The 20,649-nt window shown below is 42.5% G+C and overlaps 1 protein-coding gene across 1 annotated transcript in view; it reads right to left on the bottom strand.

Moving 5' to 3' along the window:
* POLN (DNA polymerase nu) overlaps nucleotides 1–20,649 on the bottom strand; it is a 128,083-nt gene that overhangs the window by 89,024 nt on the left and 18,410 nt on the right. The window contains exons 6-9 of the mRNA XM_036852270.1: nucleotides 19,279–19,362; nucleotides 18,870–18,965; nucleotides 10,915–10,971; nucleotides 9,288–9,353 (exon numbers count right to left, since the gene is read on the bottom strand). Of these exons, the coding sequence (XP_036708165.1) occupies nucleotides 9,288–9,353; nucleotides 10,915–10,971; nucleotides 18,870–18,965; nucleotides 19,279–19,362 (303 nt within the window). The remainder of the gene's footprint in view (nucleotides 1–9,287; nucleotides 9,354–10,914; nucleotides 10,972–18,869; nucleotides 18,966–19,278; nucleotides 19,363–20,649) is intronic.

Genomic DNA, 20,649 nt, shown 5'->3' with positions numbered 1-20,649 from the left:
GGACACAGTTTCAAGCCCTGGTCTGGGAAGATCCCACATGCCGCGGAGCAACTGGGCCTGTGAGCCACAACTACTGAGCCTGCACGTCTGGAGCCTGTGCTCCGCAACAAAAGAGGTCGCGATAGTGAGAGGCCTGTGCACTGCGATGAAGAGTGGCCCCTGCTTGTCGCAACTAGAGAAAGCCCTTGCACAGAAACGAAGACCCAACACAGCCATAAATAAATAAATAATGGAGTTCCTTTAAAAAAAAAAAAAAAAAAGACCCTGAATAGCCAAAGCAATCTTGAGAAAGAAAAACGGAACTGGAGGAATCAGGCTCCCAAACTTCAGACTATACTACAAAGCTACAGTAATCAAGACAGTATGGCACTGGCACAAAAACAGAAATATAGACCAATGGAACAGGATAGAAAGCCCAGAGATAAACCCACGCACATATGGTCACCTTATCTTTGACAAAGGAGGCAAGAATATACAATGGAGAAAAGACAGCCTCTTCAATAAGTGGTGCTGGGAAAACTGGACAGCTACATGTAAAAGAATGAAATTAGAACACACCCTAATACCATACACAAAAATAAACTCAAAATGGATTAAAGACCTAAATGTAAGGCCAGACACTGTAAAACTCTTAGAGGAAAACATAGGCAGAACACTCCATGACATCAACCAGAGCAAGATCCTTTTTGACTCACCTCCTAGAGAAAGGGAAATAAAAACAAAAATAAACAAATGGGACCTAATGAAACTTAAAAGCTTTTGCACAGCAAAGGAAACCATAAACAAGGTGAAAAGACAACCCTCAGAATGGGAGAAAATATTTGCAAATGAAGCAACTGACAAAGGATTAATCTCCAAAATATACAAGCAGCTCATGCAGCTCAATATCAAAAAAACAAACAAACCAGTCCAAAAATGGGTGGAAGACCTAAATAGACATTTCTCCAAAGAAGACATACAGATAGCCAACAAATGTATGAAAAGATGCTCAACATCACTAATCATTAGAGAAATGCAAATCAAAACCACAATGAGGTATTACCTCATACCGGTCAGAATGGCCATCATCAAAAAATCTACAAACAATAAGTGCTGGAGAGGGTGTGGAGAAAAGGGAAACCTCTTGCACTGTTGGTGGGAATGTAAATTGATACAGCCACTATGGAGAACAGTATGGAGGTTCCCTAAAAAACGAAAAATAGAACTACCATATGACCCAGCAATCCCACTACTGGGCATATACCCAGAGAAAACCATAATTCAAAAAGGGTCATGTACCACAATGTTCATGCAGTACTATTTACAATAGCCAGGACGTGGAAGCAACCTAAGTGTCCATGAACAGATGAATGGATAAAGAAGATGTGCCACATATATACAATGGAATATTACTCAGCCATAAAAAGAAATGAAATTGAGTTATTTGTAGTGAGGTGGATGGACCTAGAGTCTGTCATACAGAGTGAGGTAAGTCAGAAGGAGAAGAACAAATACCGTATGCTAACACACATATACGGAATTTTAAAAAGCGGTACTGATGAACCTAGTGGCAGGGCAGGAGCAAAGACGCAGATGTAGAGAACAGACTTGAGGGCACAGGGGGGAAGGGGAAGCTGGGACAAAGTGAGAGAGTAGCACTAACATGTATACACTACCAAATGTAAAGTGGATGGCTAGTGGGAAGCAGCTGCACAGCACAGCGAGATCAGCTCGGTGCTTTTTGACTACCTAGACGGGTGGGATAGGGAGGGTGGGAGGGAGGCTCAAGAGGGAGGAGGTACGGGGATATATGTATACATATAGCTGATTCACTTTGTTATACAGCAGAAACTAACACAACACTGTAAAGCATTTATACTCCAATAAAGATGTGAAAAAAAAAAAAGGTTCACAAAGGAACTAAAGAAAAAATCCAGCTAAATAATGGCTGGATTTTAACATTTCCAATCAATACATTTTTAAAACTGTAACATTAAAAAAATTTTTTAAACACTAACCTAGAAGAATGAGGACTCTGGATACTAGAGAATTCATAAAAGTACAATGTGAAAGGTCAGATATTTTGAATTACAAAATGTTGATAAATTCTGAGCCAGTACCGCGAATGGCACTGCAGTGAAATGAAGGCATTGACAAAAACTGGCCTTGTCAATGTGGAAACATTAGAAGGGACATCTAAAGCCATGCCTGATAAGGAGGTATTAGATGATGAAGAGATGGTAAGAATGCGGCTCCTGGCAGGTGCTCGGCACCTTCCCAGGAGATGGTCTTGTAAAAACACAATAGGCATGAGAGGGACGCACGAAACAGACTGACAGGCATGACCCCTGAAGTATTGGAGTCAGGGGAAGAGGGGAATCTAGACCAACAGGAGACTCATGACCAACTCAGGCCAGGGACGAAGGCGTGATGGTCCAGCACGGGGAAGGGTTTGGCCCCCATCATCAACACGCTGCCATCTCGATGATGTCCTGAACCAGGTGACCCTGAGACACTGGAAGACAACTTGAGAGTGGATCACACGTCCAGTTTTTCATTCAATAAAAACTTGGCGCCTACCGTGTTCCAAGTACAGAGCCAGGCCTGGAAATAGTCAGTGAAGCAGGCGGGAAAGGTCCCTGTTCTCATGAAATTTACAATCCAGTGAGGTACACAGAAGTAAACAGGCAGTTAAAACACAATGTAATAAGCATCACGAAGGGGGAGTTCGGGGACTACCTCAGAGGGACACGAGACTGAGGTTCTGATAAAGCAAATACTGATTAATGTACTCTCCGAGGAGAAGAGGACAGAAAGAATACAGGGTTTTAGGTGGATTAAAAATTATTAGATGGGAGCTTCTACTTCCACCTGGGAAGTATACAATTGAAAAGCACCCTAATAATTAGAAAAGACAGATAATCTATAAAATCATCATTTTCTTGAGCCCAGCAGAGAGCTGAGTATCCAGCAGAGAACTGATGAGTGCATGCCTGTGAGCAAACTACCAAAGGCTGGGAAAAAGCCATCTAAAGGGGTTGGAAACTGTGTACAACACTCACACAGGGCCAGGAAAGTCTCCTGTTCCCACCAGCCATTCTTTTTTTTTTTTAAGCTCTTTTATTTATTTATTTATTTATTTATTTATTTATTTATTTATTTATACTTTGGCTGCACCAGGTCTTAGTTGTGGCACGTGGGATCTTTTAGTTGAGGCATACAGGCTTCTGAGTTGTGGTATGTGGACTTCTTAGTTGCAGTATGCAGACTCTTTAGTTGCAGCATGCAAACTCTTAGTTGCAGCATGCATGCAGAATCTAGTTCCCCAACCAGGGATTGAATCCCGGCCCCCCGCATTGGGAGAGTGGAGTCTTACCCACTGGACCACCAGGGAAGTCCCCCATCAGCCATTCTTAGAAGACTCATAATCTATAGACAATAGGCAGAATACTCGGAAGGTCTTTCCTCAGGGATGGGGAATAATTAGTTTTATAAGAAGCACTTCTCTGGGCCTGCCCAACAGATCATAAAACCAAGACCAGAAAGGAACAAACTGTTTCCAAGTAACCTAACCCAGAGCAAAGCTCAGGATATGTACAGGAATGCATAAAGGTCCATCACCCAATAACGTAAAATCCACAAGGTCTGGTATCCAAACAAAGACGACCATGCATACAAGGAAGCAGGAAAATGGAGTCCTAATTAGAGTAATCATCTACTGAAACTAACCTATAATGGACACAGATGTTGAAATTACAGACAAGGACATTAAAACAGTTATTACAACTGTATCCAATATATTAAAGATGAAGTAGAGAAATGGATGGCATGAAAAACATCCAAAGTAAATTTCTAGAAATGAAAACTGTAACATATAATTAACGTGGAAAAGATACTCAATGGGATTAACAACAGATTTGACAGGACAAAAGAAAAGATTAGTGAACTATAGGATATAACAATAGAAACTATCCGAATTGAAACAGGAAAAATATCCAAGGAAAAGAGGAAAAATGAGTTTCAGTGAGCTATGGGACAAATACAAGTGACCTACTATATGTAATTATAAATGGAGTTCCCAGAGGAAAGGAGAGAGACGGAACACAAAAGTACGTGAGTAAATAATTGCCAGTAATTTTCCAAATTTGATTAAAACTATAAACCCACAGATCCAAGAAACTGAAACATAGAAACATGAAAAAATTACACCAAGGTACATCATAATCAAATTTTTCAAAAGTAGTGATTAAGAGAAAACGCTAAAAACAGCCAGAAAAAAAAGACACATTACAGATCGAGAAACGAAGATAATGATGACAGATTTCTCAGCAGAAACAATGAGAGAAGAGAGTGAAGTAACATCTTCAAAGTATTGAAAGAAAAAACTTTCAACTGAGAATTTGAGAATTTTATACCTCACAAAAATAACTTTTAAAAACAAAGGTGAAATAAAGATATTTTCAGACCTACGAACGCTGAAAGAATTCATCAACAGCAAACCCACAGTATAAGAAATGTTAAAGGGTGTCCTTTAGGCAGAAGGAAAATGATACCAAGTAGAAATCTGGATGTACAGAAGGAAATGAGGAGCACTGAAAATTTACATGGGCAAATATTCAAGATTTTTCTTATTATTTAAATCTACTTAAAAGATATGGACTATTTAAACAAAAATAAAATATATTGTGGAATTTATAACTTATGTATAAAGTAAAATAAAAGACAATCATAGCACAAAGGCCAGGAGGAGAAATGGGACTGTACTAGTGTAAGGTTCTTATACAATACTATATGTGGAATGACACAACTACTTGAAGATAGACTGTGGTAAGTTAAAGTTGTAGGCTGTGAACCCTAAATTAACCACTAAAATAACAAAACAAAGAGTTACAGCTAATACATCAAAAAAGATAAAAGAGAATCATTAAAACACTCAATCCAAAAGAAGGCAGAAAAAGAGGAAAAGGGGAACAAAGAACAATTGGGATAAATATAAAACACATAGCAAGATAATAAACTTAAATCTAATCCTATGAATAATCACAATAAATGTAAATGGACTGATAAGAACCTGCTGTATAAAAAAATAAATAAAATAAAATTCAAAAAAAAATGTAAATGGACTGAACATCCTAATCAAAAGGCAGGTATTATCAAAATGGATAAAAAAGCAAGACCAACTACATACTTCCTACAATAAATGTACTTTATATATAATGAGATAGTTTAAAAGTAAAAGGATGGAAAATGCCCTGCTAACACTAGTCAAAAGAAAACTGCAGTGGCTATTTTAACATTAATATTAATATTAAATTACATTTTTATTAATTTTATTATTTCTAAAATTACCTTTGATGTATTTTGCTAATTATTTTTAAATTAATATTTTAATATTAATATTTCAGAGCAAATAAATATTACCAGGGATAAGAAGGGCATTTCATAGAAATAAAAGGGTAAATTCATCAGGTGGACAAAATCCTTAATGTTTCTGCTCCTTATAAAAGAGCAAAAACTACAAGGATATAGAAGAGGTAGAACTGTAAGGAGAAAAAGAAAATTCCACAGTTGTGCTGCAGACTTCAATACCCTTCTCTCAACAGAGGATTGAACAATCAGACAGAAAACCAGCAGGGATATAGTAGACTTGGACAGCACCATCAACCAACTTGATCTAATTTGTATTTATAAAACATTCCACCCACATTAACAGAATGAACATTCTTTTCAAGTGCACATGGAACAGTTACCAAGATAGACCATTTTCTGGGCAAGAAAACAAGTCTGAATAAATTTAAAAGCATTCAAGCCATGCAGAGTATATCCTTTGACCACAGTGAAATTACATTAGAAATCAGTAACAGTTAGATAACTGGAAAATCACCAATTACTTGGAAACTAAGTAACAAACTTCTAAATAGCCCATGGGTCAAAGAAGACATACTAGAAAAGATTCTGAACTAAATGAAAGTGAAATACAACATACCAGAATTTACTGAATGCCAGAAAGCAGTACCTGGGAGTAAATTTCTATCACTGAATGCCTATATCAGGTGATGGAAGAAATTTTCACATACTGAGGTTTGGAGAAGTCATCCTGGCTTACACGTGATTTGGCCTGAACTTTATGCTAACTAGCACAGCCTGTCTTATGGCCTGTCAAATAGGCATTGTACATCTGCTTTAACCAGTACAGAAAAGAATGCATTTAGAAATCAAAATGGGGTAACTGTGGTTCAGGCATCCAGGATGAAGTTGGGTGGCCAGTGTGGATGTGGTTTCAGACACATTCCTACATCACTGAGAATGTGAATTTCCTGAACTGTATAAAACTCAAGGACACCATCAGCCATTCTCAAAACCACATCTGCTAGCAGCTGCAACCTTATGGTCTCAAGGTCCCCCCCCAACCCCCGCTTGTAACTATGCAACCATTTCAGACCCCAACCAATCAGTGCTAAACAAGCACCCTTACTTCTGGCCACATCCAATTATAATTCCTGATAGACAACTCATGTAACTAACTGTAACCTTGAGTTTTTTGCCTTCATACACCTCCCCCATTTTGTAGTCTGACAGAACACAACTCAAGTGCTTCTTGAATCTGTGTCTCCTGGGCTATAGTCCTCAGTTTGGGTCAAATAAAACTCTTTTCTATTCCTATTTTACACTGTTAATTAATTATTTCCATTGACATCAGGAAAGAAGAAAGATGGTCCCAATTCCAAGAGGGATATGAAGAAACAGGGCATTATTTTAAAATAACTCACAGGGATGTAATGTGCAGCACAGGGAATATAGTCAATAATATTGTGATAACGCCGTACGGTGTGTAATGTTAAAATATCAAATCACTATGTAGTGCACCTAAAACTAATATAATATTGCAAGTTAACTATACTTCAATTTTTAAAAAAGGTGAAACAGGACCCTGTCAGAGGAACTGCAGGGATTCCACGAGCTGTTGCTGAGACAGAAAAGCGAGAGGCAGAAAAATAAAATTCTAATTCTGTAAAATAAGAATGACAAAGTCATTTCGTGTCTCTCTCTCTCTCTCTCTCTCTCTCTCTCTCTCTCTCTATATATATATATATATATATATATGTATAGATACATATGGGTCTGTATAAGATTTTCTTATAAGTCTGGAGGAAAATATGGATGTACACAGTCTAGGCTGCTAACATGAGCTTCCAATGGCACTGGGCCTGAGGGTAAGGGGCTGAGATATGGGTGTGGTGAGGGAGTATCTGCAATAAAAAAAACATGGGGCTTCCCTGGTGGCGCAGTGGTTGAGAATCTGCCTGCCAATGCAGGGGACACGGGTTCGAGCCCTGGTCTGGGAAGATCCCACATACCGCGGAGCAGCTAAGCCCGTGTGCCACAACTACTGAGCTTGCGCGTCTGGAGCCTGTGCTCCGCAACAAGAGAGGCCGTGACAGTGAGAGGCCCGCACACCGTGATGAAGAGTGGCCCCCACTCGCAGCAACTAGAGAAAGCCCTCACACAGAAACGAAGACCCAACACAGCCAAAAATAAATAAATAAATAAATAAATTTATTTAAAAAAAAAAAACATGTATGATATAATCCCAGTCATGTACATGTGTGTGTGTGCACGTGTGAGTGCATGCACATACGTGTGTGCATAAAGAAATAGAGTATGGTCACTAAAATGTCAATGATGTGGCATTTCAGGTGACTTTTACTTTGTCATTTATGTTTTTATCTATTGTTTGAATTCTTTAGAATTATATATTATTTGTATAATGAAAAAGCCATTTTAAGTATAGCAAACATTATATTTTAAAAATTAAGGGGCAAAAGAAAAACGGAGAAAAAGAATTCAGTATTTTACAAAGGGTTGATCTTTATTATATAAAGAGCTTTTCCATACCTATAGAAAAAAATATACATCCTCCAGAGACATGTGCAAAATGACATGAACAGACAACTCACAGAAGAATAACTTTTATATAGTCAACCTCACTTAATGTTTAAAGGAACAGATATTTAAAGATCAAGCCATGAACTAGTAATCAAAATGAAGACTCCCTGTACTGGCAAGGATGTAGGGAACCAAACATTTTACAAATAGATTGGGAACGTAAAACTTTTTTTTCTCTGGAGGACAATTTGGCAAGGGAAAGCCTTAAAAATACACATATACTTTGACTCAGAAGTTCCATCTCCAGGAATTTATGCTATGGAAATCAACAGAAAAACATACCAAAAATATTTGTACAAGTAAGTTTATGGCACATATAAAATAATTAAAACTGAAAACGATCTAAATGACCCTCAATAGGGACAGCCACTAAGTAGAGTACAATGCAGCTGTTAAAATGATGATGTACACTTTGAGTCAAAGGTGGGGCCCAAATGCACACATGATGTTTATCTCCTTTTTCAAAAAATTCAATTGAAATAACAGAAAAATAAATAAGTAAAACTACAGCATCCCAGAAAACCTGGGAGGAGTGCTACCCACAAGCCAGAGACGTGAGAAATTTCTGGAAGAGAATAAAGCTCAGCAAGAGATAATCTGGAGAGGACACAGGTGCGAGTCCTGGTCCGGGAAGATCCCACATGCCACAGAGCAACTGAGCCCGTGAGCTGCAACTACTGAGCCCGTGTTCCACAACTACTGAAGCCTGTGCGCCTAGAGCCCGTGCTCCACAACAAGAGAAGCCACCGCAATGAGAAGCCCGCGCACTGCAATGAAGAGTAGCCCCCGCTCGCCACAACTAGAGAAAGCCCGCGCAGCAACAAAGACCCAACGCAGCCAAAAAAAAAAAAAAAAAGAGAGAGAGATAATCTGGGGAAGCCACCTGTCCAGCAGTACAAATCTGAAAATGAAGAATGGGGTGGGAAGAGGTGTCTGTCCCTCCAGCCCTCAGCACCAGAGTGCATGACTCTCTGGACGCGAAGACCCCCCCCCCCCCTAACTCAACACTTCACACTTGTAGTGTCCTGATCCCCCACTAAGTGCCCAAAACATAGTATGTGCTACTAGAGAATGGACTTGAGGATACGCGGAGGGGGAAGGGTAAGCTGGGACAAAGTGAGAGAGTGGCATGGACATATATACACTACCATAAAAATTAAAAAAAACACACACACACACACACAAAAAAAAAACCATAGTATGTGCTAAATGAACATTGGCTGAATCAATAAACAGAAAAAACTCCACAGCCTATCAGTATGGGGTCTCCTCTTACAAACAAAAAGTGCACAGGCAAACACACATCTAGGCAAAACTGCAGTCCCGACACAGAAACAGGCATTTAACAAGAGCTAACTTACAGGATGCTTGGCTGACAGTCTTCCGGTCACGGTTCCAGTCTGGTTCCACGTGGAGGAAATGGAGCCCTTTATCAGTTGGAAAGAATCAGCTCATGCTCTGACAGTGCCGTGTGAAGTCACAAACACGCGGGCCCCTCAGCACACAAGGCTCACTGCTCCCATCCAGAGAACCAGGAGCCACGGGCCCTAAACTCCCAACCCAAATGTCCTTGGGGTTACAAACTCCTGCATGTGATCAGGGTGAAGGAGATTCTCCCCCAGGCTGTGCAGAAGCTGCAGTAGGACACGTGGGCTGACATGCCGTGGGGGGGGGGGTCTCAGCGTGGACTCAAGGTGGGGCTGTGCACCCCAGACCGGGGCTGTCACTTGCTGTGTGGCCGCAGACAAGTCACAGAACACCTCTGACTGCAGACTCCTCATGCATGAACTAAAACAACATGCCCCTCAAATGACTACGGAAAAGAGATGCAATAACAGATGTGAAAGCACGTGGTCAGCAGTAGAGCTTCCACATGAATATGAGATTTTAAGGTATAATGTCAACTTATGCTATAGACCTAAATGATAACAAAATCATGGTTCATAGTTTCAAGAATATTAGATTATTTAAAGAAATTCTACATGTATCTGAACCCATGTGTAAGCCATATTCCCAATCATGATATCTTTTTTCTTAGCTTTAGTTACCTTTTTCATGCAAGCTAGCAATCCATCTACAAAGGTTGACTTGATCTTTTGAACCTAGGTTACAAGACAAAAGTAATCACTTTCTGTGTTTAAGTGTTTAAATTAGGAACAAGTGTCAAAGCAGTGTCTCACAGAATGCTGGGCACGTGTCACTGACATCACCTCAGGTGACTCCAGGAGGCCCTGAAATGGCCTTATGTGGTGCCCAGAATTAAATAACAATGACCAACAGACAAAGACGTCACCCTACCCCTTTTAAAATAAACTTTGTCCTGGAATAATTCTTTTTACAGAAAAGTTGCAAAGATAAAGGGAGAGTTCCCAAGTCCCGGCATCCAGTGTCCCCCGTGGGGCTTCTTTTAGTTCAGGTGCTACCATTTACCCACCCCCACAACCCCACGCACACACAGCTGCCCAGCCCTAACAAGGACAGCAGTAAATAATGATGGTCCGAGCGGCAGCAAGTCATACCTGTGAACAGACAGCAGGTATGTGAACGGGGAAAACAGGAGGAGCCAGAAGCATAGCTAGAGAGAGGGGCATGCCCATAAGTCAGTAAGTGTCAATGCGAGACGATAAAACACCACCAGGCCGGGAGAGGGAGGAGGCCTGTGGGACAGGCTTCTGAACTCGGCGCTGATGGAAGCCTAAGTCTCACTGTGGCCACACAAGGATGACACACCAAATACTTCCTTCAGAATTTTTGTTTGTCCTCTTCCATTTACGACTCCTCAGAATCACAGCAGGGCTGTTTGTAGACCTGAGGAATATCATGTCTGGTACAAGAAGCAGTGCTAATATGAGGTCAACGTGAACAAACTGCATTCCCTTTAGGACACTGTCAGGGCTATTTCAGTGATGATGGATTTTGTGAACAGAGACGGTGCCATATGGGCCCCCTTCATTACCCACTTATTGACAAAAAAAAAATCTAACTTACCTGCCTATATTCCAAAATTATTTTGGGTAATGGATGAAGGTCTTGCAGAGCATTTAACTAAAAAATAAGAATAAATATCACCAATATAATTCCTTCATTTAGTTTTAACATTTCAAACACTTATTTTCAGCTGGAAAAGTCCTACTAATAAATGGTCTATCTTGAGCATATTTTCCAAAATGAAGACTCATAATAAACTCAGTTTATCAAGTGTCTTAATTTTAATCCCTTACAGAATCATTATTGTACACTTGGGAGCTAAAGGCACTTCACATGAGCTCGGAAATAAGATTCCTCTTGAGATTTAAATTCCTGAAATCTAAATCCAGGGCATGTAAAATACCATGTAGGACAGTAAACTAGGAAAATGCCTACAAATGTGTAACTCAGTAGTTTAGGAACACCCAACATCTGAATCACAGTTATCTGAGCATAAAGTCGGGGAGGTAACACTGGAATATGACTATAGGTTTTAAATTTAATTTTAAAAAGTCAAAATACAATATACATAAAGTACAAGATCATATAAACACGGTTTGTTAAATTATCACAAAAAGAACACACCTGGGTACTGCCACCCAGAGGGAACAACCCAGGTTCCCAAGCAGGCCTCTGGCCCTCCCCCAGAGGTAACCAGCCCCCTGGCCTCCACCAGCAAGACCACTTATTCCAGTTTTTGAGCTTTGTATCAATGGAATAGGATAGGTACTCTTCGTGTGTGGCTTCTTTTGTTCAACATTCTGGTTTTAAGGTTGGTCCTTGTTGTATGATTTACTGGCACTGCTATATGGAATTATTTGAATGCAGGACAGTTATTTATCCATTCCACCCCTGATGGACATGTGCGCTGTTTCCACTGCAGGGCTATTACAAAGAGTGCTGCTGTGAACATTCTGGCACACAGATTTTGGTTAACACACGTCCACAGTTCTGTTGAACACGTACGTAAAGAGGAGAGCGGCTGCTGGGTCACCTGTAGCAGAGCTGACACCAGCCAGTTCTCCAAGGTAAACACAATGGTTTTTGTCCCCATCAGCAGCGCATGAAAGTCCTCCTTGTTCCACATCTTTGCCAACACATGTTCTCCTAGGTCTTAATTTTAGCCATTCTGGCAAATGTGAAGTGACATTTCAATGTAGTTTTAGTGTGTATTTCCCTTAATAAAGTCAGACATGATTCAAATGTTTATTGACTAATTGTATATCTCCTTTCATTAAACCCTGTTCATTTTTTTTTTTTTTTGTCATTTAAAACGTTGGTTTGTATGTCTTTTTCTTCTTGATTTGTAGGAATTTGTTTTTCTGGACAGGGTTTTCTTTAGCTGGCTATATTTAGTGGAAATATCTTCTACCCCTCTGTGGGTTGTTCTTTTATTTGTTTAATAGTGTCTTTTTTATTTATTTATTTTTTTAAATTTTATTTACTTTTGGCTGCGTTGGGTCTTTATTGCTGCACAGGGGCTTTCTCTAGTTGGGGCGAGCGGGGGCTACTCTTTGTTGCAGGTGCACGGGCTTCTCATTGCGGTGGCTTCTCTTGTTGTGGAGCACGGGGTCTAGGCGCTCAGGCTTCAGTAGTTGTGGCGCACGGGCTCAGTAGTTGTGGCTCGTGGGCTCTAGCTCGCAGGCTCAGTTGTTGTGGTGCACAGGCTTAGTTGTTCTGCGGAATGTGGTATCTTCCCGGACCAGGGATCGAACCCGTGTTCCCTGCATTGGCAGGCAGATTCATAACCACTGCGCCACCAGGGAAGTCCTATAGTGTCTTTTCATAAATGGAAATTCTTAATTTTACTATTGCCCAATTGATCAATCTCTTCCTTTATGGTTGATGCATCTTGTGCCCTGTTTAAGGATGTTTAACTACCTCAAGGCCTTGAAGATATTCTCTTATGGTATCTTCTACAATCTTTGTTTTACTTTTTATATTTAGATATACAATTCATTTGAAATTTATTTTTGTATATGGTGTGAAACAGGGGTCAAGATGCACTGGCCCCTTATGTAATGAGCCCTCCCTCTCAGAGAACATGCACTTTATACACACATGTGCAGGTCTGTTTGTAGATTCCCTATCCTGGACCATTGGTCTATTTGCTTATCCTTGAACTGACACTACTTTGTACTGATTAATTAATTCCTCATAATTTCTATTGCTTCATGATTAGTCTTGATATCCAATAGACTAAGTCCTTCAATAGTGCTTTTTCCCAAGATTATCTTGGCTCTTCTTAGTTTTTTGCATTTCCATACAAATTTGGGATTCAGCTTGCCAATTTCTACCAAAAGTTCCTGCTAGGGTGTTAGTTAGGATCATTTTGAATCTATAAATCAACTTGGGGGAGAACTGATGACATAACTTTAATGTACTAGCGTGAGCCACGGAACTGCATCACTCTCTATTTAATAGACTGAGGTCACAGAGTCTTGGCCAGCCATAGGAACATAAACAGGAGGGCCAACACTGGTGTCCTCAGAGCAGGCTCTACCCAGGGGGAGGACTCCTGCCTTGGTGTAATCCAGAACTGCAGTTTCTCAGAAAAGCTATCCCTAGCGGGATGAAAGTGCATGAAAATACTTAGCCAAGAAAACTGCTTAAGATCAACTAACTCTCTTTATCCTGATACCTTACTCACAAAATAACTTTCTAACCACAGTCTCCCTGTATATCTCGAATCGAGCTGTCTGAGAACACTTGAAAAGGATGAAGTGTTTGATCTCATAACGCTCTGGATAAAGCCCTGCCGCGCTGGTTCATGATCAGAGGCAGAGTGCCGTGGCCGTTGCCGCTCTACAAGCTTTATCAAACGCTCCCTCTGTTGGCTCCTGACCCCACATTCTTCTCAGCTCCCTTCTCTCTCTGTGGTCGTTCCATAGCCTCCGCTTGGCACCACTTCTCTCTCTGACCCCTAAATGTCAGTTTCTCAGAGTTCAGTTCTGTGGTTATCAGTGCTGGCTGCTTCTAGAATCAGCAGGGGAGCTTCAAAAACATGTCTGGGGCTTCCCTGGTAGCGCAGTGGTTAAGAATCTGCCTGCCAATGCAGGGAACACGGGTTTGAGCCCTGGTCCCAGAAGATCCCACATGCCACAGAGCAACTAAGCCCGTGCGCCACAACTACTGAGCCTGCACTCTAGAGCCCGCGAGCCACAACTGCTGAAGCCCTCGCGCGCCATAACTGCTGAAGCCTGCACACCTAGAGTCCATGCTCTGCAACAAGAGAAGCCACCACGATGAGAAGCCCACGCACCACAACGAAGAGTAGCCCCCGCTCGCCGCAACTAGAGAAAGACCACATGCAGCAACAAAGACCCAACTTAGCCAATAAATAAATAGATAGATAGATAGATAGATAGATAGATAAATAAATAAGACATTATTAAGCAAGACTAATCCATAAAAAACCAAAAAAAATGTCCGGACTGGGCCACGCAGCCCACAGACTGATTCTGTGGATCAGTTGTGGGCCTGGGCATGAGTGTTTTTCCAAAGCTCCTGCCAGGGTAGAGGACCACCATCCCAGGGCCAACTACTTCCAGGTGTGCATCTCTAGCACAGGACTTCTCCTCACAGACCCAACTGCTCTGTATCGATGTTTTGTGCACACATCTGTCTTCACATGTCCAAGGCTGGACACTTGACCCCCAGCCCCCGTAAACTGTTCCTCTCTTGGTTTTCCTTGGGCAGCAGCCATCACTATCTGCTCAGGTGCACAACTAAGGAAACCAGGAATTACTCTGCATTCACACTCATGTGAACTCACACTCAGAGAAGCTCCTTTCTGTTCTCAAAATGCTCTGAGCATGTGTCTGCTCTGCTCCATCCTCACTGCCATCGCCTGGACGCTGAGCCAGCAGTGCCCACACTGCAGCGACAGCCTATTAATGGGACTCCTCCATTCTCCAACCAGTGACGAGAGTGGTCTTTTTAAAACATAGCTAACGCCTGTCAGAACGGCCACAATCCAGGACACCGACACCACCACATGCTGGCAAGGATGTGGAGCGACAGGAATTTTCATCACTGCTGGTGGGAATGCAGAATGGTGCAGCCACACTGGAAGACAGTTTGGTGGTTTCTTACAAAACTAAATATACTTTTACCATACAGTCCAGAAATCAGGCTATTTATTTACTAAAATAAGATGGAAACTTATGTCCACGTGAAAACCTGCACACAAATGTTTTACAGCAGCTTTATTCATAGCTGCTAAAACTTGGAAGCACCCAAGATGTCCTTCAATAGGTGAATAGATAAATAAAACTGTGGTCCATCCAGACAATGGAATATGATTCTGTGCTAGAAAGAAATGAGCTATGAAAAGATGTGGAAGAAACTTAAGTGCATATTGCTAGCTGAATCAGATCTGAAAAGGCGACATAATGTATAATTCCTGTATGACATTTTGGAAAAGACAAAACTATGGAAACAGTAAAAACAGTGGTTGCCAGGGGTTGAGGGGAGAGATGAATAGGGAGAACAGAGGCTTTTTAGGGCAGTGAAACCACTCTGTTCGATACCGTAATGGTGGATACATGTCATTACACATTTGTCCAAACCCATAGCCTGTATAACACCAAGAAGGAGCCCTAATGCAAACTACAGACTTGGGCAATGATGATGCGTCAGTGTGGGTTCATCAGCTGTAACAAATGTACCCCCTGGTGGGGCGTGCTACTGGTGGAGGAGGCTGTGTGTGTGTTGGGGTGGGGAGGGGGTGTACGAGACTTCTCCGTACCCTCTGCTCAATTTTGCTGTGAACCTGAAACTACTCTAAAAGACAAAGTCTAACAAAACCATATCTAAGCTCATAGTTGCACCCTTACTTGAATTGTTCCAGGCTGTCCATCTCACCAGAAGTCCACATCCCTTCCCACGGGGAGGGGAACAGGGAGGGTGAAGGGAAGTAGGAAGAAGGAGTCTTAATTTTGAATTGAGAACCATGTGCGTATGTTGCCTAGTGCAGGTTTATCTTTTTAAATGTACAGAATAGTGTGACTTGTTCAGCTAAGTAAGAGATTAAAGTTAATATAATACGATTCATGTTGATTATGTCTTTGTGAAGAAAAATTCAGGGCATTGTCTGAATTCTGTGCACAGTGAAGCACCTCGACACCAGAGGAGAATCCCATTTCCTCTCTTCTGTTGTCGGTTGTCTGGGAGAGCTAAGGAGCAGCAAAGGGAAGGGCAACACTGCCAGCTGGTGCCTGGATGGAGAATAAATCAGGCCAAGACCCCCAGCTCAGGTGCAGTCCGAGGGGAAACGTGTGGCTTTCCCAGGTTCCGCCACCCCTGGGACTTGAGGGCACACTGTCATGTGGCGTTGAAACCCACTCGAGAGTCTCTCCAGCAGGGTGGGTCCTGCCCCCTGCCCTTGCCGTGCTCTGTGAACACACAGCCAACAGTTCAGCCCCAGCAAGTGCTAGTCTAGGACATTTGGTTCTGGGGATGTAGTGAACAAGTTAGATAAAGTCTTTGATCTGTGCAACCTACATCCTAATGGAACAAGCAAACAAGTAACTAGGTAACTTTATTTTTATTTTTTAAAATTTTATTGGAGTATAGTTGACTTACAATGTTGCATTAGTTTCAGGTGTATAGCAAAGTGATTCGGTTATACATATACATATATTCCTTCTTTTTTAGATTCTTTTCTCCTATAGGTTATCTCAGGATACTGAGTAGAGTTCCCTGTGCTATACAGTAGGTCCTTGTTGGCTATCTATCTTATGTATAGTAGTGTGTGTATGTTCATCCCAAGCTCCTGATTTATCCCTCCCCACCCCCACGTTTCCCCTTTGGTAATCATAAATTTGTTTTTAATATCTGTTAAGTCTATTTCTGTTTTGTAAATTCAGTTCATTTAAATCATTTTTTAAAAATTAGATTCCACATATGAGTGATATCATGTGATATATACCTTTCTCTGTCTGACTTACTTCACTCAGTATGACAATCTCTAGGTCCATCCATGTTGCTGTAAATGGCATTATTTCATTCTTTTTATGGGTGAGTAATATTCCATTGTATACATGTACCACATCTTCTTTACCCACTCCTCTGCTGATGGACTTTTAGGTTGATTCCGTGTCCTGCCTATTGTAAACAGTGCTGCTATGAGCACTGGGGTGCATGCACCTTTTCTAACCATGGTTTTCTCTGGATAGATGCCCAGGAGTGGGATTGCTGGGTCATATGGTAGTTCTCTTTTTAGTTTTTAAAGGACCCTCCATACTGTTCTCCACAGTGGCTGCACCAACTTACCTTCCCACCAGCAGTGTAGGAGGGGTCCCTTTTCTCCATGCCCTCTCCAGCATTTTGGCAAGTTGCGTGCAGAAAACAAATCGAGGTGAAGGAATAGGTTGTGGCTGGGGGTCTTACTGTCACCTGTGACCAGAGGAGGCCTTTCTGGAAGCAATACTTAAGCTGACAATCAGAAGCCAGCTGAGCACACTCCGTGGGAAGAGTTTCCAGACTGAGGAAGGAGCCTGTGAGAAGTGTGCTCAGTGGGGTGCTGGGAGTGAGGAGTGAGGGAGGCCAAAGAAGGGCCAAGTCCAGACCCACGGGCCTGGGGGAGGCACACTCGAGAGCTGGGATGTTATTCTGAGTGTCATGGAAAGCCACTGGGGACTTCCCTGGTGGCACAGTGGTTGGGAATCCGCCTGCCAACGCAGGGGACATGGGTTCGAGCCCTGGTCCAGGAAGATCCCACATGCCACGGAGCAACAAAGCCCGTGTGCCACAACTACTGAGCCTGCACTCTAGAGCCCACGAGCCACAACTACTGAGCCCGCGTGCCACAACTACTGAAGCCCGCGAGCTTCGAGCCCGTGCTCCACCACTGCAATGAGAAGCCCACGCACTGCAACCAAGAGTAGCCCCCGCTCGCCACAACTACAGAAAGCCCGCGCACAGCAACGAAGACCCAACACAGCCAAAAAAAAAAAAGAAAAAAGAAAAAAAGAAAGCCATTGAAGTTGAAGGCAGGGGATCAACATGATTTTTCTAACACTTTTAAAAGATCATTCTGCCTGGATGTGATGAGTCACCAGCAGGGATAAGCTCACTGCTGGCTCCCAAGGACCTGGAGGAGGACGCTGACCAAGGTGGGGAAGACTTGGGGAGAAGGGAAGATGCAAGTCCCTCTCAGGGAGCAGCACTCCCCAGGGGTGGGCGTTCACTCGGTGACTGATGCCTGGGCCCCCTGAGGGCCAGGTGTGGGGACAGCTGGCAAGCGTGGTGCCCCGCCAGGGCTGAGACGAGCAGGAAGTGCGGGGCTGGAAGGGCGATGTGCACAGAGGAGTCTGGAGGGAAGCTTTCCTCTGCTGCAAAATCCCACGCTGAACAAGGCACAGAAAGGATGAGCTGGAGCCTCCGCAGCCGGCCCTCACCAGAGCAACACGTGTCCTCTCGCCCACTGGCCAAGCTCCTCGCTGCAGGCTTCCAGCGGTATCATTATACTCACGGGGTTCTGAATATCTATTCACACTCTGCCATTCGATTAAAGCAGCATCTCACTACTCCATGTCTGTTAAAAAATGCATTCCTCTCAAGGGAAGGGCAGCTAGATTTTTCCAAAACAAACTTGGGGAAAGGAGAAGACTGATGACTTTTCCCATTTCCAGTCTCTTATGAGGGCATGAAACGAAGAAGTCCTGACTACATTGTCAAGAATTTGGTTTCCAGAACAAAATTCCATCAAATTATCCTCCGCAGGAAATCAAGGCAATTTATTGCCTCTGGAAAACTGTACCGTAGGCCTCTTTGTCCTTCCTTCATAACTGAAGGGCAACCTTGGGGTGGGGGCACCTCTCCTGCCGCAGAAAGGAAGTGAGGGAACGGAACTGCTCCGTGGTGGTTGCTGCCGGCTTGTGCCACCACAAGCACGGGGCTCTGCAAGGGACTCGCATGTGGTGGGAGGTGCTATTGTCTCAGAGAGCGAGGGGACACTTGTCGACCCTTACCACGGCTTCTGATGTGGACGGGTGTCTCCGGAGTCCAGTTTTGGGAAGAGTCTCCTGTGGACGCAGCAGGTGCAGCTGCAGTTTGCCAAACAGGATCTGCAACAAAAGCCATTTCACATGATGAGCGGGTCCCAGATTTGAGAGGACCTGAACATCACTATAACAGAGTTAAAGCAACCAGCCAGAGGGGACACACCCGACTAGGTGTGACAAAATGCTTAGATTCTGATTCAGTACTTTTCTTAGATGTAAAGGCTTTGAAGTAATGAATCTCAATGTGAGAGACATGAACAAGTTACATACTTTTCAGATGATCACATTAAAATAATGTTTATAAAATCAGAATAAATCTCCATTTAACCCCTGAACAGGAAGTATATTTAATAAAAGAACTGAAATTTAGCTTTACCTCTCGAAGCTGATTACTGCTCGTTATAAGAAACTGTTCTCCTGCAACAAAATGGGCTTCTTGCTCCAGTTCCTTGAGACGAGACTATGAATGTGAGAGACACAATCTTATTAATAGTTTTCACAACTTAAGATTATTTTTCTCAACATGAGATCTTGTAAGAATAAAAAATAATCTAAAATTTACCAAAATGGACATTACAAAATACATATTTTGACTCATGATGCAATACTCAGGCTCAGAATCACTCTCTTAAGTGGAGTGGACCCAAGGAAGCAAACTTAAAGAAGTAAAAATAGTAAATAACACACCAAAATGAAGGAGGGAAAGAAGAAGGAATTCTCCAGCAACATTATGACAAGTAAACGGATCCAGCATCACACCACAGACCTCAAAACTTCCAAAGTATCCCAAGGCAGAAGAGCTAGGACCAAACTGCATGGTGACCACAGTGATCATGATGCAGGACATTCCCTCCCAACAGAGGAGCAGCTGCAGGGGAAACAAGCCAACAACGCTCTGAACAACCACACACACTGGGGCACAGCCCAGGGCGAGGGGTGGGGGGCATGGAAAGCCCAGGTGGGAAAAGACAAAGGTACCTTATGAAACAGCTGATAAATATGGTGCTGAGCAGAGCAGTAGGACATGCTGAATTTATGAACCCCTCACCATTTTGGTCAGAAGAAAAGTAGAACATGACCAGGACTTTAAAAAAATTATTATAGGGACTTCCCTGGTGGCACAGTGGTTAAGAATCCGCCTGCCAACGCAGGGTACACAGGTTTGAGCCCTGACCTGGGAATATCCCACATGCCGCAGAGCAGCTAAGCCCATGAGCCACAACTACTGAGCCCACGAGCCACAACTACTGAAGCCCATGCACCTAGAACCCGTGCTCCAAAACAAGAGAAGCCATCGCAATGAGAAGCCCGTGCACCACAACAAAGAGTAGCCCCTGCTCACCGCAACTAGAGAAAGCTCACACACAGCAACGAAGAACCACTGCAGCCAAAAATAAATAGCTAGATTTATACAAAAAAAATTATTATAAAAGAAAAGAGAGAGCAGAGTCTAAATCAACCAACTCTGAGGAAATATCATCTGCACTCTACCTTTATCAGACAAGAACTGCCTTTAGGCTGCAATACTGAAAGACGTTTACAAATAGGAGCAGGACAAGTACAATACAAAAAAATAGTACTAGGCAAAAAGAAGAACCCAGAAACAATGGCCTCAGTTAAGGTATGCCAGAATTCTATAGTCAAAGGAACAAATGACGAAAAGAAAAACAAGGAACAAAGCATTAAAAGACAGATAATGGGGACTTCCCTGGTGGTCCAGTGGCTAAGACTCCACACTCCCAATGCA

This window comes from Balaenoptera musculus, chromosome 5 (genome assembly GCF_009873245.2).
Source record: "Balaenoptera musculus isolate JJ_BM4_2016_0621 chromosome 5, mBalMus1.pri.v3, whole genome shotgun sequence".
NCBI lineage: Eukaryota > Metazoa > Chordata > Mammalia > Artiodactyla > Balaenopteridae > Balaenoptera > Balaenoptera musculus.
Note: the sequence above shows the minus strand (reverse complement) of the source record. Positions and strands in the feature narration are given on the sequence as shown.